The sequence below is a fragment of the Bufo gargarizans genome, chromosome 3 (assembly GCF_014858855.1).
Source record: "Bufo gargarizans isolate SCDJY-AF-19 chromosome 3, ASM1485885v1, whole genome shotgun sequence".
Classification (NCBI taxonomy): Eukaryota; Metazoa; Chordata; class Amphibia; order Anura; family Bufonidae; genus Bufo; species Bufo gargarizans.
The window spans coordinates 199,743,901-199,769,517 of record NC_058082.1 but is presented as its reverse complement, the minus strand read 5'-3'; the positions used below and the strand labels follow the sequence as shown (position 1 = coordinate 199,769,517).

The following is a 25,617-nucleotide window of genomic DNA, read 5'->3' as shown; positions in this document are numbered from 1 at the left end:
ATAGGCATCTTGTACGTCCAAAGACGCCATGTGCTCCCCCTGCACCAACGAGGCTACAACGGAACGAAGGGATTCCATTCTGAACCTCTGAACCCGTAGATAGCGATTCAGAAGTTTGAGGTCCAGCACCGGTCTCACATCGCCCTCCTTCTTGGGGACCACAAACAGGTTGGAATAAAAACCTGTGAACCGCTCTTCTGGAGGTACCGGAGAAATAACCCCCCGCAGAAGTAAGGACTGGACGGCGTTCAAGAAAGCCGCGGCCCGGACGGGATCCCTGGGAGGCTGGGAAGGGAAGAAACGGTTGGGGGGAAGGGACCTGAATTCTATTTTGTAGCCCGAGGAAACTACCTCGAGCGCCCATGCGTCCGGAATGTGGGCGTGCCAAATGTCCTGGAACAGGAGAAGACGCCCCCCCACCTGAGAAGGTGGGGACAAACCTTCATGCGGAAGGCTGCTTACCTGGCGCTGTGCGAGGTTGCTGGGCACGTGGACGCCAAGCCTGCTGGGGCTTAAAGGATGGGCCCTTCCGCCGATCCTGGTTGGGTGGTCCCGCCGCGGAGGTGGGGACTGAACGGGTGCCCGAGAAACGGCGAAAGGACTGGAAGCGTGAGGACGCAGGTCTGGACTGAAAAGGCCGCTTCGCTTTGGGTTGGGGCAGATGGGTGCTTTTGCCACCCGTAGCTTCTGAGATTATGACATCCAGTTTCGGCCCGAAAAGCCGAGCCCCAGAAAACGGAAGCTTTAGGAGAGAGCGTTTAGAGGAAGAATCAGCCTTCCAGGCCTTGAGCCATAACTCCCTGCGTACCGAGGTGGTGAGAGCTGAGGCACGAGCGACCATCGATCCAGCATCCAGTGCCGCTTCACAGATATATTTTCCCGCATGTGAAATTTGGAGCGCAGACAACTCGAGCTCAGCAGGCGGGAGGTTGGACAAAATGTCCTGGCTTAACCGGATGGACCACTCCGAAACCGCCTTGGCTACCCAGGCGGACGCGAAAATCGGACGCAGCGCCGAACCGCTCGCCGTAAAGATTGACTTGGAGAGCGACTCTACGCAACGGTCCACCGGGTCCTGGAGTGACGAACCATCCGCTACCGGAATGGTCGTAGATTTTGCCAGTCGAGCCACCGGCGGATCCACCTTCGGCGGGGAGGACCACAGTTCCACTGTCTCGCGTGGAAAGGGGTAGAGAAGGTCCAGGCGCTTTGGGATAGCAAAACGCAAACCTGGCTGGTCCCAAGCCTTGTTAACCACAATAGAAAAATCCTCGTGCAACGGGAAAGCCTTAGGAGTCTGTTTCGCACGCAGAAACGACACCCCTTGTTGGCTAGTGGAGGGAAGATCCTCCTGAACCCGGAAGGTGTCCCTTATTGCCGAAATCAGGCTATCCACCATGGAAGCAATCTGAGAAGAGTGCTCCAGATCCATATCCGCATCGGAATCCCCGAGCTCACCCTCTGACAGTGCGTCGCCTAGCAGGGAGGACGCCTGTGACTGGGATCCAGGAGCAGGGGGGGATGCAGAGGCGTCAGAGGAGGAACGGTTACCTGCTCTGGGGCGCTTACTAGGAGGTCTGCCTCTGGTTTGCGTGCAATGCGGTTGCGCGGATTGCACCGGTGGCGATTTATCTACCAAACGACCCAACAGAGAAAGGGTGGAATGGGAAACCTTAGAGAGGTCCTCCACTGCCCGAGACAGGGACCTTGCCCAGTCTGGTTCCCCCTGAACAGGGCGATCTAAGGCTTCTGTGGGCTGCAGTGTTCTAGGGGGATTGCTCTGCGCAGGCTTCTGACAAGCCGAGCACAGTGAGAGTGACTGGCCCCGAGGGAATTTGGCTGAACACACTGAGCAGGCATAGTGAGTGGTCACACAGGTTGCCTGAGGGGGGTCAGTGGCCGGGTCAGACATGGTTTGATATCCTGCTGAACGGGGTATCTATCTCCTACCAGAGTGGAGTGGGAGCCAAGGTCCTGTGTCCACCACGCTGTGCTGGGAGGAAGAGGAAGTTTCAGCAGGGCGGGAGAATAAGCCACGCCCCCTGACAGCCCGGGAGCGGCAGGATAACGAAGAAGGCCGCAAGCGCCGCCCACCCCTGTGCACGTGACCGCAGCCGCGGCCAGCGTGCCTAAAGTCCCCGATAACATGGCTGCCCAGAAGGGGCCGCTTCGCTGCAGCAGAGGGGAAGAACCCGACACCGCCGTGCGGCCGCGAAGGTCCCGGCGCGCCGCGAATAGCGCATCTGCCCTGCGCAGTGCCGTCTGCGACCGCACGGAAAGACGCTGCCGTGCGCTATGCAGCGGCGAAGAACGGAGGGAGACGGAGCGGATAGGTCCGCGAAGGTGCCGGCGGAACGCACAGGGTGCGGGGGCGCGGGCGGGCGGCCAGGCGGGCGGGCGGGCGGGGGGGCGCTCAGGGGCACTGGTGCCGTGCAGTACGGCATGCTGTTATACCGCGAGTGGGGGCCTGGGATGAGTCACTTACCTATCTTCATCTGTAGACTTCACCCTCAGTTGTAACACCAGCAGGACCACCCTACGACCGCTGGCACCAGGCAACAGGGGTCCGGGCAGAAGAGGGCTGAAGAAAGGGTAGTCCTGTAGCTGGGGGGAAGCAGGGGAGCGAGGCTGCCCTGGTCCGCTTTTTCTTCTTGGGGCGGCAAGGCGGTGAACGAGGTACACCGGCCCGCCTCCCGGGGATGCAGGGACGCAAGCGACCCTGGACCCCCCATCCGGATTCTGGAAAAATAAAAAATAAAATAATCAAAGTGCCACCCTGCAAAGCAGGGAGGTCTGCCTCCTACGACACTAAGCTAAAAACTGATATGCTCTCTCCAGGCTGGAGGGGGTATAGCCTGCAGGGGAGGAGCAAACAGCTTTCAGCCTAGTGTCGCCTCCTAGTGGCAGCAGCAAGCTATACCCATGGTCCTGTGTCCCCCAATGATATGAGCGAGAAAATAAATAAATGTTATCTCTATTGGAATGCGGGGGGAGGGGAAAAAAAATGAAAATGCAAAACCAAAAATGGGCCTGGTACTTAAGGGGTTAAACCCCCCCCCCCCCCCCTTTACAACCAATGATGAAGACCAAGACCCTGCCATTTGTGGTTGTGGCATATGCATTGGTAACTTTACAGATCGGGCTACTTCTAATAACACGTATACAATTACTTTACTGCCATATGACTTCTCCTCCAGCAGCCCGTTCTCACACTGGAAGCGAGTACATTAGCTACATACATATGGGCATGCAGGAGGTTTGGCGTTTTAGCGAGGCTCATGTTCTTGTACACTACAGGTCACCAAGCAAACAGTAACAGCTGCTGAGGTGTGATAAGGGAGAGCAGCATAGATTCAGCACAGCCGTATTACCACTGTGCAGTCATCAAACTGATGTTACAGGGGTATACAAAAAACTTCTCAATCCCCAGCCAGTGCAGCACAGAGGCTCCCATCTTTGCTTAAAGGGGTTGTCCGGTTTCAAGAGTGAAACTGAACAATATTCCAGGTTTGAGTGAAAGACCATTACTTACCTAGCAGAACCCAGACAGCCACTCCGGTTCTCCTGGATTGGGCTATGTTGACCCGGCTGCAGCAGCTGGCCTCAAGCAATGAAACACTAAGGGCGGGTTCCCATCAGCGTTATGGACTCTGTTCTTGTTTTCCGTTATAGCATGGTTATAACGGAAAATAACGGAATCCATAACACGGAAGTCAAAACGGAAGCCTGTAAGAGGCATTCCGTTTCGATCCTTTATAATACAAGTCTATGGGCAGCAGAACGGATCTATCCTGGTTTCCATTATGCAGGAGTCCAGTCCTGCATAATGGAAACCGGGAAAGATCCGTTATGCTGCCGATAGACTTGTATTATGACGGAATGCTAAACGGAAGCCTGTAAGAATCCATAACGGTGATGTAAACCCGCCCTTACCAATCAGCAGCGATGGGCGTATCATAGCACATGACCACTGAGACCTCGGATTGGCTGCAGGGGCAGCTTGTGCAAGAACCAGACACTCCCATTAATGTCCATTCAAGTTGTTTACCTGCAAAACTGGGCAGCATGACCAATATATATATAAAATTAAATACAGGACACTAGTCTGGTGCTCATGGGCATCATTATCATACAATACTGATAAAACCACACAATAAAAATACAAACCATACACACAGACTGAAAACGAGAGACTTACCAGATCTCCATGCTCTCCGCAGGAAAGCAAAGGCAAATGACAGGGCAGCTCGGGAGCCCACTCTAGCAAGTCCTTCCACCCCCTGGCCAACTGGACGTGAGCTGTGTCCATGAAAGGTAAGCTCAAAAATGTCCTCACTGCAAGGGATGAAGTCACCAGCATCAGAAACAACAAAGTACACAGACGAGAAATGAATACAAAGGTGTTCGAACTTTAGATAACAAAAATGGCAAATAAGAAGGAGGCCGACAATGTAATGAAGAAATGTCCTCGCTAAAGACGAAGCAAATTAAAGGAAAAACACTATAAAAGTGGCCAAGGAGCAGCTTTGGCGCTCTTTAGTTTATTTGACTACACCTTTTAGACTAATTTCACATTAGCGTGTTAGCTTCGGGACACACGTTCTGTGGGATAGACATTTTCTGGACTGAACACTGCTCCTCTGACCCCAACTCACAGCATCGTGATAACTTATGATACTGGGAGTTCCGGTCCGACTTCAGGTCTACTGCACTCCCGTAATCTGTAAGTACAGTACAGTAGACCGGAATGCAAGTAGTTACTAAAACAGACATGTCAGGAGAGGTGCAAGGTTCTCCTTAAGAAATGGCGAAGCTCCTCTTTAAAAGGGTAGACGAAAACTAACGGGGGTAGCGTCTGATAATATATGTTAAACTTGTTAGGGCTCTTTCACACGAGCGGATGCCGTGCGGGTAATCCGCTGCGTGAAAGAATGACGAACCCCTCTCCAGACAGCAGAGACACAGAGCAGTAACATGATTGATAATGCTCCGTGCCGCTCGGTTATCTTTTTACTACAAAATCACAGAGACAACTTTATCTCGCTGCGATTTTGTAGTAAAAAGATCACAGAGGCTCGGAGCATTATCAATCATGTTACTGCTCCGTGTCTCTGCTGTCCGGAGCGCGGCTTGGCTGTCATTCACGCAGCGGATTACCCACACGGCATCCGCTGGTGTGAAAGAGCCCTTAATGTGCAATCTTTCGAGACATAAAGCAATGATGTGAAATGTGCTTTCTACCCTATATACAGCACTGTGCAATAATTTTAGGAAGGTATGGAAAAAATCCTGCAAAGTAAGAATGCTTTCAGAAATAGATCATTTTTTATTAATTAACAAAATGCAAAGTGAATGAACAAATGAGAAATGTTAATCAAATCAATATTTGGTGTGACCCCCCCTTTGCCTTCAAATCAGCATCAATTCTTCTACATACACCTGCACAGTTTTTGAAGGAACGGCATGAAGGTTGTTGCAGACATCTTGGAGAACTTACCACAAATCCACTTGGATTACATAAAGAGAAAGAAGGATTTGAGCAAGCCTACGTCCTCAGAAGATCTGTGGGTTTTTCTCCAATGTGTCTGGAACAACAAGTGTACCTAGAGGGCAAAGGTTGGTCACACCAAACGCTGATTTACTGGAATTTGTATTTCTCTTTTGTTCATTCACTTTGCATTTTGTTAACTGATAATAATAAATTAACACTTCTATTTTTGAAAGCATTCTTACTACAGTACGGTGTGTGTATGAATACAGTAACTGAGCATCTATTCATACTTTATAGGCATAGACTGCTATTCAGCAGAAATTACCCTTTCTTTTCCACGGCAGGAGGAGGGACGGTGTTACTTTTCCATTTTACTTTAATGCTTTCCTGAAAAACAGTTCTGTTCAGTGCAATAAAATACCGCTCCAGTATGACCAGTCTTTGCTTTAGTCTCATGGCGGAAAGGGTGGTGGTGGCCGTCTGTGTCGCGAGTACTTGCTGTTCCTTTACAAGCACGTAGAGGCTCTCCTTAAGTTCATTCACATCTGTAGAAGGAATAGATGGCATCAAACTCTGTTTTATTATAGTCTCCATTACTATTCAATATCCACGTTGGGACGCAGCCTCTGAAATATATAGGCCTGGCGTCAGGAGAACCTCAGGTAGCCCTCCTCTCCTCTATCATGAGTTGTCTTCCATGCCCCTTTCTGACTGCAGCTCGGTTATCGATACCAAAACACTGAAAAACATCACCACCTAAAATTCAGGAAAGGACAACTGAAGAGAACCATTTAAAGGGAATCTGTGAGCAGATTCGTACCTGGTAAACTGGCTGGCTTGTCGCATGTGCGCTTGGAACCAGAGGTGTTCCCGTTTATTGCTCTAATTGTTCTCCTAGATTTTCTTCAGGCTGACAGCTCGGGCGGCATGTCCATTTTGCTGCAGCCCTATCCCAATCACAGCTGAGGGGGTGTGCCCTTTCTGCCACAACCCTCCCCATGTGACGGTTACGGCGTCTAACAGAAGATATGGCTGGTAGCAGTTGAAGTTGAACAGAGCATGTGCAACCACCTCAGGAGGTGGACGTGCACATTACTATACATATTGCCCAAAAAAACACATGCTTTCCCAACCCCTTAAAGGGTTGTCTAGTTTCCACAACAAGCTGGGCAAACTCAGCCATCCAGCTGTTGTAAAACTACAAATCCCATCATTCCCAGTCTGCCTACAGCTATCAGCCTACAGCAGGGTATGATGGGATTTGTAGTTTTAAAACAGCTGGAGGGCAGAGTTTGCCCATCCCTGAGCTGGGTAACAGCCTAAATTAAAGAACTGACACCTTGCAGAATCGGCATTGCCGCTCCGGAAAGGCCAGTGATTTGCTTGCAGCGATCACATGCTTTTTATCACAGATGCAGACAAAGCCCGGCTGGGGGAACCGGAGTGGCAGCACGGGATCTGCTAGGCAAGTACCACGTAATCTTACCAAAACCCCTTTTATGATCACAAGCAGTCTCTGGACTGCAGGTAGAGCAAGTCGACGAGATGGGCAAGTTCACTGTGTGAAGCAGTCTTCTCGTTAGGGGGGGGTGATCTCCTGGCCTGAACTGCTGCTGTGACGGGACCTCACACCATTATAATGATGTACAATGCTGCACGTCCCTGACCAACATCACATGTAGTGACGGCATTCTGTCAGTGCAATTCATTACAGGGACACACAGCATTATACATCATTATAATGCTGTGAGGTCCCATCACAGCAGCAGAGTTCAGGCCAGGAGATCACACACCCCCACACGGAGTGTGTTTCCTACAGTCAACTCGCTCATCTGAGACTGGCCTGAGCGGGTAGAAGGAGCAGCGTCCGAGTCACTGTGCATCAGTATATGAAAACCATTCTGTTATTATCATTTATTAATTATTATGGCGCTGTACATATGATAAGGGATGTGCAGACATAATAATAACTGTTAGCTTGGTCACTGCTTAATACTCAAATGTAGTGAAAATCCCATGTCACACGACATACAAGACACTATTTATAGACCCAAGTCCACCATATGACCAGTTAAGGAGACCGTTCTCGGAAATCAAAAACTAACGGCACGGTTTCTTCTCTCTAAGAAGATCAGTTTTCTAATTTGCCTCCAAGTTGAATGAAGTGCGAATCCTTCTTCAGCCAGGCATGTCCTAATCTTAGTACACTGTGTTACTACAACTTATACCGGGTTACAGCACTATTCCCTTCAGGGAACTTGTCTACAATAATCAGAATAATAACGCTATTAGATTGTAGGGCTGCAGGAAATTAAAAAAGGGGTGTCCCACAAAAAAATGTCTACATTTTTCAAACCAGCGCTGCCTGCTGTTTATTCTTTTTCTTATTTCTCTGTCCACTTCAGTAACATTGCTGAGGTGGACGCACATGCTCCGTTTCATCCTTCAACTGCCACCAGCCCCATCTTCTTTTAGAAGTGAGTGTAAGACTACTTTCACACTAGCGTTATTATTTTCCGATATTGAGATCCGTCATAGGGTCTCAATACCGGAGAAAAACGCTTCTATTTTGTACACATTCATTGTCAATGAGGATGAAACGTAACTGAACAGAACGGAATGCTCCAAAATACATTCCGTTCTCCTACCAGAGAGCAAACCGCAGCATGTTGTAGTTTACTTTCAGTCATGGGATGCGGAGCAAAACAGATCAGTCATGACCCACAATGCAAGTCAACGAGGACGGATCCGTTTTCTCTAACACAATTGAAAACTGATCCGTCCCCCATTGACTTTCAGCGGAGTTCATGACGGATTCGTCTTGGCAATGTTAAAGATAATACAAACGGATCCGTTCATAACGGATGCAGATGGTTGTATTATCAGTAACTGAAGCGTTTTTGCTGAACCCTGCCGGATCCAGCAAAATTGCTAGTGTTAAAGTAGGCTTATGCCTCATTTACACATCAGTGATTTAAAGCCAAAACCAGGATTGGAGCCTCCACAGATATAAGGTATAACCCTAAGTTCACACCTGAGCGTTTTACAGCGCGTTCAAATGCGCTGTAAAACGCTCAACACGTGAAAACCAATGCTTCCCTATGGCCCTGGTTCACACTTGAGCGTTTTACAGCGCGTTTGAACGCGCTGTAAAACGCCCGACGCATAAACAAGTTCTTGAGCTTTTTTGGGGGCGTTTGTCGCACGTTTTGGCCCATAGACTCATTGGACAACACTGCAGTCAATCACACAAACGCGCGTTTACTATTGCAAAAAACGCGCATAAAAACACGCGACAAATACGCGCGTCTCAGAAACGCTCAGGTGTGAACCCAGGGTAAGGGAAAGATCTGCTCCTGTTCTTCATTTAGAGCCGCACCCGATTTTGGCTCAGAGTCACTAATGGAAATCACTGACTGTGTGAATGAGGCATTAGAGGGAGAGAGCTACAAGGATACACAAAAACTCAGAAAAAACACGCCCCTTGAGACGTGAGCTTGAAGTAAATCTAGAAAAAACAACTGGAGCAATGAATGAGGAGATCTCTGGATCCATGTGACAACAGGGCTGGTTTCAGCTTTGTTCGAAAATCTATATCTAATATATAAAGCTGTGTGTGTGTCCGCTAAAGGAATCTGCACCTTTGCATTTACAATCACTAAATTTGGCGCACAGGTACATAAGGTGTCCGGGAAGGTTTTAGACCAGGTCTCAGCTCTCTAGGACGTACCGTTCCCGAGATATTCCCAAAAAAATGCATTAGCCAATAGAAGCTTGGTCACATGACCCTTATCAGCCAATAGAAGCTCGCAGGTCCTCCAGCCTCCACATACAATTTTTACTTCAGGTTTCCATAACAACCCAGCTATTTATCTTCACTGCTGTAGGAGAGCTTTAAAAAGGAAATCTGTCACCAGGATAATCGCTATTGAAGTAAAGCCATTGCCTAATAGCACTTAGTACCTTATTTCCAGATGTGCCTTTGTCCCAGCAATAGATGTTTTTATCCTCTGAAAATCCAGTTTATTTGGCATGCAAATGAGCCAGTAAGGTGCCCAGAGGGGCGTCACTCTTGCAGGAAGGAGCTCAGACACGCTCCCTACCACAATGTGTCCACCCTCAAAAGACTTAAAACCTCGCCCCCAGGTCCTGCTAAGCCACACCCCTGACCCGGTTAGGACACGGCCCTCCCTCTCCTGAGCCAACGGGAAAAAATGAAGGTAAAAATGAACTTCTGTCAGTTGCAGAGGTGGTAGGGAGGGTGACTTTCTCCCTGCAGCTCACACTCAGACAGTACAGTGCTGCTGTATTAGGCCTCTTTCACACTACCGTATGGCTATTTCAGTGTTTTGTGGTCCGTTTTTCACGGATCCATTCAGTTTTTTTGTTTCTGTTGTGTTTCCATTTCGTTTTTCCGTATGGCATATACAGTATACGGTAATTACATAGAAAAAATTGGGCTGGGCATAACATTTTCAATAGATGGTTCCGAAAAAACAGAACGGATACGGAAGACATACGGATGCATTTCCTTATGTGTTCCGTTTTTTTTGCGGACCCATTGACTTGAATGGAGCCACGGAACGTGATTTGCGGCCAATAATAAAACATGTCCTATCTTTCAAAGGAACGGAAAAACGGAAATACGGAAACGGAATGCATACGGAGTACATTCTTTTTTTTTTTTTTTTGTGGAACTATTGAAATGAATTGTTCCGTATACGGAACGCAAAAAACGGCCTGCAAAACGAAAAAAAATAAATAAATAAAAAAAGTAGTGTGAAAGAGGGCTTAGAGTGAGCTGTTCAAAAGGACACGCCCCGATCCAGTAAAGGCTACTGTTAAGGGGGCGGGCCCCTGTGGAGGTCACTGTCAAGGGGGTAGTATGCTGTGAAAGTCACTGTTAAAGGGGAAGGCTGCTGTAAAGGTCAAAGTTAAGGGGGTGGGCTGCTGTGGAGGTCCAATTTTAAGGGATGAGGCACTGTGGGGGGGGCAGTGTTAAGGGGTGGGGGGGGCTGTGGAGGTTACTGTTCTGGGGGAAGGGTGCTGTAGATGTCACAGTTATAGTGGATAGTGTTGATATCTTAACGACGCACCTAAACATTAAATGAAATGAGTGAAGCCGGGTCCTTCCAGCCATGCCATGCCATCTAATCTAATCTAAATATCCTATGATATTCCATCACTACTGTTATTCTCCGGCTGCTTGTACATTGCCAGGGTACACGTGGCGCTATATTTTCTCTAAAATGTGGCCTCTTCATCCTAAAGGTGATGGAGGTTCTAGCCATTAGACCCCTAATGATCACATAGTGGCAGCATGTCCTAGCAACAGGCCATCACTCACTATGCTTCAAACCCCCATTTAAAGAGAACCTGTCACAACTCCTGTCCTATTAGTAAGTAATTGCATCCCACATTAAGTGACCATAATGGAGAATCTATTCTTATTCAGTTTTAATCTCCCTTTATTATTCCTATTAGAAATGTAAGACTAAATGGTATTACCATTTGGGGTCGTGTTGTGCCTGCACAGTCTGACACTGTCTAATCAGAGCTGCCAGTGGCGAGTCTCTGCAGGGACACACTCTTTAACAATAACACCAAGTCGGTAACTTATTCATATATGTATAGTAGGAATATTAGAGGAACGTCACAACATACACTTATAAGAAAACACGGTCCAGAATGGTCACTGCAACTAAAACACACATCAGGAGAGGTTCTCCTCATAAAGCTATATATCAATCTGCTCCGCTCCTTCTGATCTATAACATGCTGCCTACAGCTCAGACACGATGTTCAATGTGACAGGTTCCCTTTAAATTTTCTAGCATTCTCGTGCAAGTCTATCAGCAGAATGCAAGAAAGCAGAGCACAGGTCACCAATAGATGGAACGTGCAAAATGATATCGTGGGGACAAAGTCCCTAGACCTGGTGACTTACATGAGAACAATATTGTTCTTCTGAAGAGGATTAAAAGCACAGAAATTAAAGATTTGGGGTTTTCTAACAATTTACAGTCTTTTACGCCCATAAACTACAGTAAATTATAACTGGATCTACTCCAGCTCCTCCAGAGGGCTTTTTACTAAGACTGACCTATGAAACGCTGGTCTTTAGTGAATGACCAACAAGGGGTAAATACTTGGGGATGACTATTTTTTTTAAAGTCGAAAATCGCAAATTTTCTATAACCGTCTAGTAGCGAGCAATATTTTGACTTTAAAGGGGTATTCCCATCATATACAATAGGGGCATATCGCTAGGCCCCATAGAAATGAAGAGGGCGGCTGAGCATACGCAGTGCACCCGCCATTCATTTCCCCGCTCTGTTCTCATTGTAGGTGCTATCAATGGGGGCAAATCCTAGTGATATGCCCCCATTGTCTGAGATAGCAAAACGCCTTGAAGCTCTTTACCATGTGACTGAAATTTCAACTTCATCTCTACATCGAACAAGAGCCGTATGCTGCCTTCCTGACGAGGACCTATAGTCAAACAAGCAGCTGAAGCGCGCACATTACAGACACGTGCGAAGGATCATCCCCAAAAAAATGCCTTGATCCTCGCCCACGTAAAAGGAGCCTAAGGCTGGGTTCACATCACGTTTTTCCCATCCGTTTAATGTATACCTTAAGTGGATGCATCAGACAGACGCCATACTGTGGCATCCTTTCACCATAGAGTTCAATTGTATGTATACACATACATACTACCATTGTAAAAAAATATATACAATTTTATTTTTTAAATACATTTTTTACCGGACTGTGCAGGATACAACAACGTGGTGTGCTGCGTTTTTGGACCTTTTTTTTTCTTCTAACGTATACATCAAACAGAGGCATAAAACGGGATGTGAACTCACCCCTACTGGCAAGCCTACCTCAGTAAGTATAGAAAGTTATTCACGATCTTTCACTTCATGAAAATGATAGGATCAGACAAGTAAAAATGCAACAGGTCCCATCCTTGCTTGCCTCATTAGCAATTGACATGGACACGGCCTACTAAACGCCTATGGCGCATCAGGAAACCTTCAGACAAGTCCTTACCTGGTGGTCTGCTCCAGACCCAGTTGTCCATAAGAGTTTTGGCCTTGTAGTTTGGTATTGGCATTTCATCTTCCTCTTTTTTCTCCCGCTCATTCTGATCGTCCTTTTTGGAGCCTGCTTGGGCTTCATTTACTTCATCTAGAGGACATGATTTTATACAAGAGAAGCACACGTTAGTTTTGTAGCCCAACAACCTTGCCCAGACATTTGTCATGAATATCAGCAACATACCGACTTCATAGGAGGCAGATTTACCAATCCTAATGACCAGAGATCGCACTACATTTTTCCCAGAAGAGTAAAAATACTCCTCTTACCATTTTTGAGGAGCCGAGGAGGGGTACAAAGGTTGTAGTAATTCGTATCTATAATACGCAGGTCCACATAACGTTACGAGGCTGCTATTTATACAGGGAAACCATTACCAGTACTATACTATACTACTCTAAATTTTAAATTTATCTGGCAGAAGACCGAATCCCTACATTTCTTGAGGCACCAAATCCGTTAAGCAGGGACTGGAGCAGTAGAGCGTGCAAAACTCAGCGCAGTAAGAACTGAAGAGGGAGGCAGGGAGCAGTGGTGGTCTGGTGGCAGGGGGTGGCTTGTGGCACTGGCTATTGGGCTCTGGGGTGAATACACAGGAGGCAATTATAGCCCAGTGAGAAAATACACAATATATTGGACTGTTGCACCGTATGGTGTACCTGACGCCTCTGTACTTTATATCTGTGAGCACTGTGGCTGTCACTATAAGCACAAGACTTATCTGTTTTGCGGTATGCAAATCACGGATGCGGTCCATCTGTAATCTGCATTTTTTTGCAGACCCATTGACTTCAGTCCACCAGAAAAGGACTTGCTCTATCTTTTTCTGCACGGAGATGCAGATAGCACACTGATCCATATTTTGCGCATCCGCAATTTGCAGACCTCAAAACAGATAGAGTCGTGTGCATGAGGTCTAATGGGGACAATATGGTCGTCACTATCTGGGACAATCTATTGCCTATCTACCTTGTTTATTTCTGAAGTCTCCCTATACACAGAAGCCCTCTTAGACCCCAGCAGAACGTAAAAGGTAGCATTTCCTATTTATGGGGGTACACTCTCTAGCCATAGGTCAAGGTGAAGGTGAGAACACTCTTATGTGGGCATTGGAGGCAAATGCACAATGTGGCTATACTACTGTAGTGGAAGAGGAGGAGGGCATGCTGGGACTTGTGGTCCTACATAACCTGGACACACATCTGCCACTCTCTCGCTTTCAGGGTGGGCAACAGAGGATCCGTCCTGCCATTCTCCTGGCACTTCGGTCAATGGACGGCACTGGTGTGGGGTGCTCAGCGCGCAGAGGCAGGGGGCGCGACGGGGGGACTGAATAGTCTGGCAGCCCGCTCAAACTGCCACATCAGCAGCCTCCTCACTAATAACAAAGCTCCTTACTGTATGGAGCTTTCAGTCACAGCACTCATTAACAGCAAGGATAACAGATTCCCTGGATAACACAAACAAAATCAACCCTTCCGTAGTCAGTGGCCTCAGAATGTGGCCACCTAACAACAAGGTGTCAACTGATTAACCATCTGTGCCTTGAAAATAGATCTGAAAGTTGGTAGACCGATTATAGCAGACGTGGATGACTGGCTTTAGGATCCATTCACACGTCCGCAACATGTTTTGCGGATCCACAAAACACCGACAGCGGCAATGTGCGTTCCGCATTTTGCAGACCGCACATTGCTAGCACTAATAGAATATGCCTATCAGGCATCAACCTGCGAGAAGCAGCAGTTACCCCTGCAACCAGGCGGCCAAGACCCAGGATCTGTAAATGGATCAACGGCAGCTTTGAACTGCCTCTGTAGTAGGAGTTAGGGCCTATTTACTTGCAGACCTTTTTTTAAATTATGGAAGCTTCTTTAATGTACGAATAGTGCTTCTACTGATCTGTAGGCCAAGATGGTATGTGCAATCCAACCAAACTGTGCCTGAAATGGGGCTAATGGTGGCCCAAAATAATTAAAACGGATTATAACATCTTAAAAATGTATGTTTGGCATGTAGAGAGGAGCCTTGTCCAGTCATCAGCAAAGAACGGGAAGCCAGAAGGTCATCGAAAAGACAGACAGACATACATAGGTATAGGGATCAAGAAAAGAAAAGGAGAAGGTAGAGCGGAGGGGTTGCGCTGGAGTTGGTGGAGGTCTCAGTGCCTGAATGTAAGAAATGATAGAACGTCTCACACTAAAGACATTGTAATGGCCATATTTCCCAAGAGATGGTCTGTCACACAGCTTTAAGAAGAATGTGTCAACTCCCTTGAAGAGGACACACTAAGGCATGATGAGATGCCCTTCCTCACCTTTTCTGGATGGAAGATCTCCAGTCTGGCTGCATTCAGTTCCCATGTAAACAATCTCCCCGTCTTTGACCATTTCGTTCCACAGACTGCAGAACCCATCTCGTGTGAAGGCAAGCTGCAATGTACAAAAAAAAAAAAAAAAAAGGTTATGCCATACAAATGTAAATTTTCAATTGTATTCCGTAACGAGTTTTTACACCCCGTATAGATGAGATTTGTTTGACTCTCATACATGTTGAGGATACTGTAAAACGGAGCATTTGCGTGAGGTGAACGCATTGCGCCCGCACTGAATCTGGACCCATTCACTTCAATAGGGCTGTTCAGATAAGCAGCGATTTTCATGCATCACTTGTGCGTCTCGTGAAAAATCGCAGAATGTTCTATATTCTGTGTTTTTCACACAACGCAGGCCCCATAAACATGAAGGGGGATGCGTGAAAATCTCAAGCATCCACAAGCAAGTGAGGATGCAAGGTGATTTTCACGCATGGTTGCTAAGGAGACGAGGGATGAGTTACCCAGGACCCCGTGATGAGCACGGTGACGTCAGAGCAGGTCCTGCTGAATGAAGATAGAAGAACTATCTTCATTCAGCAGGACCTGCGCTGACGTCACCGTGCTCATCACGTGGTGAGCGTGATGACGTCACCAAAAGTCTTTTTCCAGCCAATTCGCAGGGTTGCACCAGACGTACCAATCTCAGAGTGGAACAGCAAGTATCCAGCTTTCCTGGGTATCAAAGTAAAAAAGAGCACCGATCCCTCTCTTCAAGCGCTTTCTGTCCTCAAATGCCGTATTTGTTTCTCAGGGGATTAAGTTACCATACGCGTTTCGGAGCTTACTCCAGCTCCTTCTTCAGTGGTTCAGTGGTGCAACCCTGCGAATCTGGACTAAAACTGCATTGAAGATTGGGGTGACCAGACCATCTCAAGAACAACACATCGACATCTGACCACCGAGGATCCCGAAAATCTTCCAACTAGGGCTGCAACGATTAATCGATGTAATCGATTATATTCGATAACTGGATTCGTTGTCGACGAATCCAGTTATCGAATAATCGCCGATTCGTTGCTATTCGGGCAGGCGGGCGGTCGCTGCATCTTTATTTTACCTTTTTACAATGACGCTCCCGCTCCTGTAACAGCCAGGCAGAGCGGACGGCGGCGTAACGTCACTCACTCACGTGACACGCCTGCTCCGCCTCCTTCATTCATGAAGTGGGCGGAGCAGGCGCGTCACGTGATTGAGTGACGTTACGCCGCCGTCCGCTCTGCCTGGCTGTTACAGGAGCGGGAGCGTCATTGTAAAAAGGTAAAATAAAGATGCAAGCATCGGGGCCGGGGCTGTTAGGGGGAAGGGGGAGGGGGGATCTGTCTATGGCACTGCTATGGGAAGGGGGGGTCTGTGTATAGCACTGCTATGGGGAGGGGGGAGGATCTGTCTATGGCACTGCTATGGGGAGGGGGGTCTGTGCACTGTTATGAGGAAAGGGATCTGTGCACTGTTATGCCCATAACAGTGCACATATCCCCCTCTCCATAACTACGCCGTCCACAGATCCCCCTCTCCATAACTACGCCGTCCACAGATCCCCCATAATAGTGTCGTCCACAGATCCCCCATAATAGTGTCGTCCACAGATCCCCCATAATAGTGTCGTCCACAGATCCCCCATAATAGTGTCGTCCACAGATCCCCCATAATAGTGTCGTCCACAGATCCCCCATAATAGTGTCGTCCACAGATCCCCCATAATAGTGTCGTCCACAGATCCCCCATAATAGTGTCGTCCACAGATCCCCCATAATAGTGTCGTCCACAGATCCCCCATAATAGTGTCGTCCACAGATCCCCCATAATAGTGTCGTCCACAGATCCCCCATAATAGTGTCGTCCACAGATCCCCCATAATAGTGTCGTCCACAGATCCCCCATAATAGTGTCGTCCACAGATCCCCCATAATAGTGTCGTCCACAATTTGTTTTAATATGGCCTTTGAACATAATTTTTCAAGTAAGATCATATAAACCTCTCTTTTTTGTAATTTTGTCGTTTTTTCCGATTAATCGTAGTAATTAATCGGCAACTAATCGATTATTCAAATAATCGTTAGCTGCAGCCCTACTTCCAACATTACCGCAACAAGCCAAACCGCATCGCATTACTGCCAACACCACCTTCACTATACGTGGGACGCCACGAGTGAGATAAATAAATCCGGTATCAACTGAAACAGTGAGTAAACTATTCCGGTCTACATTTGTAAGCAGGCAGTAAAAATATAGCAGCATTGCTGTACTATTTGAGTGACTATCCTCTCAACGATCTTACCTGATCAATTGCTATACTCCGGTCACAAATAAGGTGTGAGTTTATTAAACTCTCAAGAAAGACTGCCTTTTATTTCATCTACTCAAAATTGGATACATTTTAAGGACATTATATGTTTTGAAGATCTTTTAGTATTTTAATATGTTTTAATTATTATATGTTACTACTAATAATAAATAACGTGTAATTTAACCCTCCGTGTGGCATTAAAGGGTTTCTACCACTTGCATATCACATATTTGGTGATCAGACACTAGCGATCCGCTAGTGTCTGATGTAGCTTACAAGCTAATTATTACCTTAATCCGTTCGGCCCATACCTCAAAAAAAGCACTTATATCTTTATGCAAATGAGCCTCTAGGTGCTATGCAGGCGTTTTTCCAGCACCTAGAGGCTCCGTCTACCTTGCAGTTTGCCGCCCATCGCCTCGCTCCAGCACGCCCATCTCTTACCGTATTCGATCCTCCCCCTGCTTCAGCCTTCAGAAATCCCGCGCCTGCGCCGTTCGTCGCGGCATTCGGAGGCATTCGGCGCAGGCGCAGTCAATGTCTGACCGCTCCGTGCTCAGACATTTCCACTGCGCCTGCGCCGATGTCATCGGCGCAGGCGCAGTGGAAATGTCTGAGCACGGAGCGGTCAGACATTGACTGCGCCTGCGCCGAATGCCGCGACGAACGGCACAGGCGCGAGATTTCGGAAGGCAGAAGCAGGGGGAGGATCGAATAGAGTTGAAGATGGGCGTGCTGGAGCGAGGCGATGGGCGGCAAACTGCAAGGTAGACGGAGCCTCTAGGTGCTGGAAAAACGCCTGCATAGCACCTAGAGGCTCATTTGCATAAAGATATAAGTGCTTTTTTTGAGGTATGGGCCGAACGGATTAAGGTAATAATTAGCTTGTAAGCTACATCAGACACTAGCGGATCGCTAGTGTCTGATCACCAAATATGTGATATGCAAGTGGTAGAAACCCTTTAAGTGTCTGGTGTGCCCTACTATTGTTACCTGCTTTTTGAACAGGAAGGAGCCGTCCCATAGAAGTGGATGGGGACGAAGTAGTTGTAAATACACCTACTCATCACTGCGGTTGCGACGGGGGAGCAGGTAAACAATGAAGAAACGGCAGCCTTCTTATGAGAGCTGCCTGCTCTTGAAACCGATTGGCCAGTGTGACGGGAGTGGGAGCCCCGCCGATCTGATATTAATGACCTATCCTGAGGATAGGTGTCACTCATAATGGGAAGGCGATAACACCAGAATACACACAGAAGGGAATAGACCAGAATCTAGGCCTCAAAGCTAAGAAAGAGGGCTGGTGACCTCCTAGGAGTTCCTAGACCTCTCCCCGACTCCTGCCAGTATGAGTAGACCCAGAAGATGGAAAGACTCATACACCAGAACCTTAGCCCTGTAGACTCGGGAAGCCCTAGGAACGGTGGCAGGGAATGAGACTACTGGTTACTACTGAAGGAACCAGTGTCTCCCTGAGGCCTAGAAAACAACACACACAAGCAAACAAAATGCAAAACTGAATGCACTTATTTTAAAATAAGAATGGAGGAGCAGGAGATCCAAAGGAACAACACTCCAGCTCAACCAACACCAAGCAGGACATATCAACCGCATGGTAAGCAGTGCGAGTCAGGACTAAATAGAGCCTCAGTAATGACCACAAGTTGCACCTGACGAGAGGTGTGGTCATTACTAAACAACAACACTGCAAGGTGAGAACAGAGAGACTGTCAGATAACCTCACGTGCCGCCAGTCTCTCAGATCTTCTCACCTCTGTCATGGGAGGGACAATGACAATAGGTCATCAATATAAAAATAGCGGACAGCCCCTCTAAAAATAAATAAGTTTTAATACATGCAAATGAACCACTGGGAGCGACGAGGGCGTTGCCATTACACCTAGAGGCTCTGCTCTCTCTGCAACTGCTGCGTCCTCTCCATTGTGATTGATAGGACCAGGCAGTGAAAATGTCATGCCTAAAGAGCAGTATATATTTTTCCTTCACGCATCTCCTTATTGTAGGAAAAACAAGTGTGCATAGAGAATGACACTGTATGGCCAAGGCTTATGGAAACTGTGACTGAACCTACATGGAGTGAACCATCCAGTTGATAGACAAGTAATAATGGTGAAAGAACAGATTTTAATTTTTCCTGACAAGAACTTGTCATTCAGGCCATGAACTGAAAAAGCCATCACAACACACTGAAGCATGTCACTGAACTGTGTATGCATACAGTGTCTGCTATTGTGAAAGAAGCAGCTACCCGACACCATCAGAGCAGCCGGTCAGCTGAGAAGGTTGTTTACTACGACTGGAAATAGACTACAGACCCTCCACAAATTTAAACCTACAACAAATGGGCTTTTCCTTCTAACCCATGGTACATTTTCCAAATGGGTACTGTGTATCAAAACCCACATCTATGATGCAGTCCAACCAGCCAGCCATTTCTAGCATGGTTATGATGCAATCAAAGAGAAACTAATTTTGAGGGGAATTTTGTCTACCAGCTAAGTGCACTAAAATCTGCATATCCATCTATTAGTTCTGTTGAGTTATGGAGACCACCTTGAACGTCCTGAAGGATGAGAGCTGCTGGGACCTCCTTGAAAATCCTGGAGATCATGAGCTGCAGAGACCTGCAACTACTGCTGGAAGACCACAGTCTGGTGGTGACAGTGTTCTGGTCTGGGGGAATGTTTTTGTGGCGATCTCTGAGCCCTCTCATCCATGTGGAAAGTATTCTCAACTCGTTTGGATATGAATCCATCCTTGCAGACCACATACATCTGTACATGCTGACTGTCTTCCAGAGGAGGGGTGGGATCTTCCAGCAAGACAATGCAACATGTCACACAGGTAGAAATGTCCGATACTGGTTAGAGGAGCATGACCAAGACTTCCAAGTAGCACCCTGGCCCCCTAATTCCCCAGACTTGAACCAAACTGTGCATCTGTGGGACCACCTTTATCGTTGTGTTCGCTCTATGGATCCTCCCCCACACACCCTCCAGCAGCTGTGGGATGCACTGCAGTACATCCTACCAGGACCTTATTGTGCCCATCCATGCTGCACATGGTGGTCACTCTGGATATTAGCGCTGGTGGTCATAATAATGTGACTCGACTTGCTGATGTGAAACATCAGCAAGTATGTCCTTGCAGATTCTGTGGAAACAAAGTCCAGAGAAAGAACAGACAAAAATATTCTGCCAATCTAGTACGAGGACTATTTTTATCCCATGCTGGATTAGCAGGATTTCCAGTCCACGCTGTGCCATCTTTTACTGTATTATCACCTCCCAATACTGACAGCAGGGCAGCTGTACTGCATTTACTTCAGAACATTAAGGATTTTCAGGAACGCTCTCATGCGTGCTGCTGGAGAGCGTTCATCACCTGGATAGGTCATCAGTATCTGATTGGGGAAGGGGCGACACTCGGGATCTCCGTCAATCAGCTGTTTGAGAAGAAACAGGCCTTCTCCAGCTTGGACTAGTCCATGTGACATCATGTACATTGGTCACATGGGCCAGGTGAAGCTTAGCCCCCACTGAAGTGCATGGGGCTGAGCTGCAATACCAAACACAGCCACAATACAATGTATGGCGCTGGGCTTGATCAGTAGAGAGAAGGCAGCGGCGCTACTGTGAGTACTGGTGCCTTCTCAAACAGTTGATCGGCAGGGGTCCCAGATGTCGGACCCCCACCAATCAGATCCTCAGGATAGGTCAAGAGTAAAAAAAAAAAAAAAAGTCTCGGTATACCCTTTTAATGAATTGTGCCCAATGTATCCAGGTCACGTCAGTACATCACACATGTGGAAACTGATAAATACTGCCTGTGTGAACCAGATAAGCCTCATCAGCCGTACCATACACCAACACTAAGGTCAGCAACACAGAAAACTTTACGGGTTGTCTTTTTCTTTCTAATTTTGACTTTTGAAAAAGGCATTGACTCTTTATAATCAGGTTTGTATGAAGGGTCATATGCCACAACTGGAAAGTAAAAAAATAAAAATAAAAAGTTGAAAACTCTACTTGTGCAAAAATATTCAACTTTTTGCCCTTTTTCTCCTGATGTCATCACTAATTAGAGAAATGAGTGGGGGCATAGTGGGAGGGGCAGGGTTTCCCAAGATATTTACTATAAGTTTGGGCATAAATCATAGCTGACATCATAGCCTGCAAAATTTAAAGGTGAGTTCCCATTTCTTATTGATTGGTGGAGGTCAGCCTGCTTTAGGGTAGCCGCACAGAAGATGAAGTGGAATGGCTTTGAGAAGGGGATGGGGTCTAGTCTGCTTTTGCAGGAGAAACAAGGGTATCAGAAATTCTCCTTACAGCCACAGATAGGTCTGCTGTGAGGTTTGTGAGAAAGAAGGAGGAAATGGCTGAAACAATGCCATGTCCAAAAAGGCAGTTAAAGGGGTAATGTAATCATTTATTGGAAAATGTGAGACTCAGTCACCGTATTGTATATGTCAATCTGCTACCAAGGTTAGTAAGTAACCCCTTAAAACGCTGAACAACAAGTAGATTAAGGGGTCAATTATGACAGAAAAAGATGGCAAAAGCGCATTTACAGCACACAAAAAGGGGGTCCACGTCTCCTGCCCAGGGAGGGTTATCATCCTGCAAATGCTTCCACATTTTGTATTTTATGGCCAACAGGAGTTTTCTAGAGCTCATTGTATTTTTTGCACAATGGGCATAAAGGCAGCAGAGCGGTGACACACAGGGGACGGTGACGACACACAGGCGGCAGAGCGGTGACACACAGGGGACGGTGACGACATACAGGCGACAGAGCGGTGACACACAGGGGACAGTGACGACATACAGGAGGCAGAGAGGTGACGACATACAGGAGGCAGAGCGGTGACACACAGGGGACGTGACGACATAAAGGAGGCAGAGCGGTAATACATAGGGGACAGTGATGGCATACGGGGGCAGGGTGGTGACACACCAGGGATAGTGACAGCATACAGGGGACAGGGTGGTGCCATACTGGATATAACGACAGTATATAGGTGGCAGAATGGTGGCATCCAGGTGGCAGAGTGATGGCATATTAGAGGGCACAGTTATCTAGAGCCTGTAGTATTTTTTCCACAGCTTTATTGAGAGTGTATACGATAAATCGGCATATAACTGCTCATTAATGCATTATGGCCCATTTTGAATGCATGGTAGTATGGGATGATACCATAGAGTAAAGTTCTCCAGGATTTAACAACTGATAATCAGATCAATGGAGGTCCAGCACCTCACACCCCCACCAATCATTTCGGAAGTAGCTCTGGTGCAGGAAATGGCTTCTGCGTCTACACAGCTCCCTCCATTGTGTGGTGGACGGAGTGGGTTACTGCAGCGCTCTCCCTACTGAAGCCCTTATTCCGAGAGGAAGATGAGAAAACATTCCCTTTGGGCCAAACGAGAGACCTTTGTCTGAAATAGATTCAGAGAGCCCCTAGTACAATATTCCCTCTAAATTTAGAAAACACAAATCCTCATACTAACTGGATTCAGAGTCCCTAGCGCTAAATAAAGAAAAGCTATTGAAAAATCCCCACGGTTCGCGTGTTCAGAATATTACAGTGCTACTGACATTTATCAAGACTGGAATTCCCCTAGGCCAGGCTTGATCTGTGCGCCAGAAACGGACGACTCCACCAGCCAAGAGCTGGCATACGTTAAAGTAAATCTGGTGGGTCAGTCTAAGCCCCGCCGCTCCCACTAAAACCTGCCCCTATAGAAAAGAGGCAAGAAGCTTCAAAGGTCACAAATTATTAAGCATATACGGTAGGGGTGCACCGAAATTCCGGCAGCCGAAAATATCGGCCAAAAATGCACCTAATCCATTTCGGCCGATATTTGTACATATCGGCAGAAAATAGCGGGGAGGGACTGGGCGGAGGAGCTGGGGGCCGGTGCGTTCACTGTGCTCCGGCCCCCAGCTCCAGTAGTTATAAAAAGTGTGCAATTAATACGGATTCTATTCATGAGGCCCCCTCTGCAGTATTACATTCAATACAGCCACATCCTACTCACAGGGCTGTCATCTTAAGGCTGGCCGGCCGGGCAGAGGAGCGGCAGCGTCACGACTGACGTCATGTGCCCGGCCTACTTTCTGAATGAAGGAGGCGGCGCAGGCATGTGACGTCAGTCGTGACGCTGCCGCTCGTCTGCCCGGCCGGCCAGCATTAAGATAACAGCCCTGTGAGTAGGATGTAGAGGGGGCCTCATGAATAGAATCCGTATTAATTGCACACTTTTTATAACTACTGGAGCTGGGGGCCGGAGCACAGTGAACGCACCGGCCCCCAGCTCCTCCTCCCAGTCCCTCCCCGCTATTTTCTATTAATTGTACAATGGGGGGGTGGGGGGGGGGGGGTTTGTGGATGGCACTGTTATGGGGTGGGTGGGGGTCTGTGGATGGCACTGTTATGAGGTGGGTGGGGGTCTGTGGATGGCACTGTTATGGGGGGGGGGGTCTGTGGATGGCACTGTTATGGGGTGGGTGGGGGTCTGTGGATGGCACTGTTATGGGGTGGGGGTCTGTGGATGGCACTGTTATGGGGTGGGTGGGGGTCTGTGGATGGCACTGTTATGGGGTGGGTGGGGGTCTGTGGATGGCACTGTTATGGGGTGGGTGGGGGTCTGTGGATGGCACTGTTATGGGGTGGGTGGGGGTCTGTGGATGGCACTGTTATGGGGTGGGTGGGGGTCTGTGGATGGCACTGTTATGGGGTGGGTGGGGGTCTGTGGATGGCACTGTTATGGGGTGGGTGGGGGTCTGTGGATGGCACTGTTATGGGGTGGGTGGGGGTCTGTGGATGGCACTGTTATGGGGTGGGTGGGGGTCTGTGGATGGCACTGTTATGGGGTGGGTGGGGGTCTGTGGATGGCACTGTTATGGGGTGGGTGGGGGTCTGTGGATGGCACTGTTATGAGGTGGGTGGGGGTCTGTGGATGGCACTGTTATGGGGTGGGTGGGGGTCTGTGGATGGCACTGTTATGGGGTGGGTGGGGGTCTGTGGATGGCACTGTTATGAGGTGGGTGGGGGTCTGTGGATGGCACTGTTATGGGGTGGGTGGGGGTCTGTGGATGGCACTGTTATGGGGTGGGTGGGGGTCTGTGGATCCTGAATTTTCGGACCAGAATTTTCATTTCGGTGCACCCCTAATATACGGCGTTTGCCATAATTTTTGACATTCATGCCACTATTGCATTAGTAAATGCCTCTCTCTGTGTCCAATTACCATATTTAAATAGTAAAGTCCAGCAATGACTCTTCAGGAGGATAGCAATGGTGAAGAGTTTAGAAGAGAATGTATATAGAAAAGGGGAGGAAGGATTTAAAGGGTTGTGTCACTTCAGCAAATAGCATTTATCATGTAGAGAGAGTTAATACAAGGCACTTAACTAATGTACTGGTATTATCCATATTGTCTCCTTTGCTGGCTGGATTCATTTTTCCATCACATTATACACTGCTCATTTTTATGGTTTGCCACAACAGTTACGACCACCCAGCAATCCAGCAGCGGTAACTGTACTTGCGCACTATAGGAAAAAATGCATACCTATGTGCGGTCCCACAGTCCCAGTGTTTTTTGCTAGTGTGCAACCACGACCACCACTGATGGATTGCTGGGTGGTCGCAACCCCTGTATAATGGAAAAATAAATCCAGCCAGCAAAGGAAGCAATATGAACCATCATAATACATTAGTAAGTGCCTTGTATTAACTTTGTCTACATGATAATAAACAAATTGCTGAGGTGACAACCCCTTTAAAAAGGTTTTTATATATATATATATATATATTTTTTTTTTTTTTTTTTTTTTTTTACAGGAACAGCGTCATACTGGTCTCTGCGCCACTTTTGCTGTTGCAGCTTGGCAAAAATTTATATGGAGCTCGGCTGTAATTCCAGAAATGTCCCAAAGACAAGAGGGCCGCCGCTTCTGTAAGAGTGTCTCTTTCCATAATAATCTGAGCAACTCATTTCAAGGGATTTTCCTTAAAATGAAAACAAACATGACTCATCTGAAATTCTCCACCGCTCCAGTTCTCCCAACCAGCCCTTGCTGCAGGAACGGTGAGCCAATCACTGACCTCAGTAGCCTTATGTTGTACGTAGCTGAGGCCAGCGATTGGCTGCAGCAGTTATATGGGTCGACGGGCATATCATAGCTGAAGCAAACATCGAAACATGGAATGTGTCGGCAGGTAAGAACCATTGGCCCACCTAGTCTGCCCAAAGTTAACAAAGTCCACAGCTGCGTAGATGTGGAAGTGGGGAGGGGGGTTAATCGAGTGGTTCTTTTATTTTA

The 25,617-nt window shown here is 47.6% G+C and overlaps 1 protein-coding gene across 5 annotated transcripts in view; it reads right to left on the bottom strand.

The window, feature by feature from the left end:
- HERC2 (HECT and RLD domain containing E3 ubiquitin protein ligase 2) overlaps nt 1-25,617 on the bottom strand; it is a 222,904-nt gene that overhangs the window by 176,471 nt on the left and 20,816 nt on the right. For 4 of the 5 annotated variants that reach the window (XM_044288171.1, XM_044288175.1, XM_044288172.1 and 1 more), the window contains exons 3-6: nt 14,916-15,030; nt 12,551-12,688; nt 5,817-6,036; nt 4,199-4,335 (exon numbers count right to left, since the gene is read on the bottom strand). In XM_044288171.1, coding sequence (XP_044144106.1) covers nt 4,199-4,335; nt 5,817-6,036; nt 12,551-12,688; nt 14,916-15,030 — 610 coding nt within the window. Of the gene's footprint in view, nt 1-2,485; nt 2,803-4,198; nt 4,336-5,816; nt 6,037-12,550; nt 12,689-14,915; nt 15,031-25,617 lie in introns of those variants that run through there. The other variant, XM_044288176.1, reaches the window with a different exon arrangement.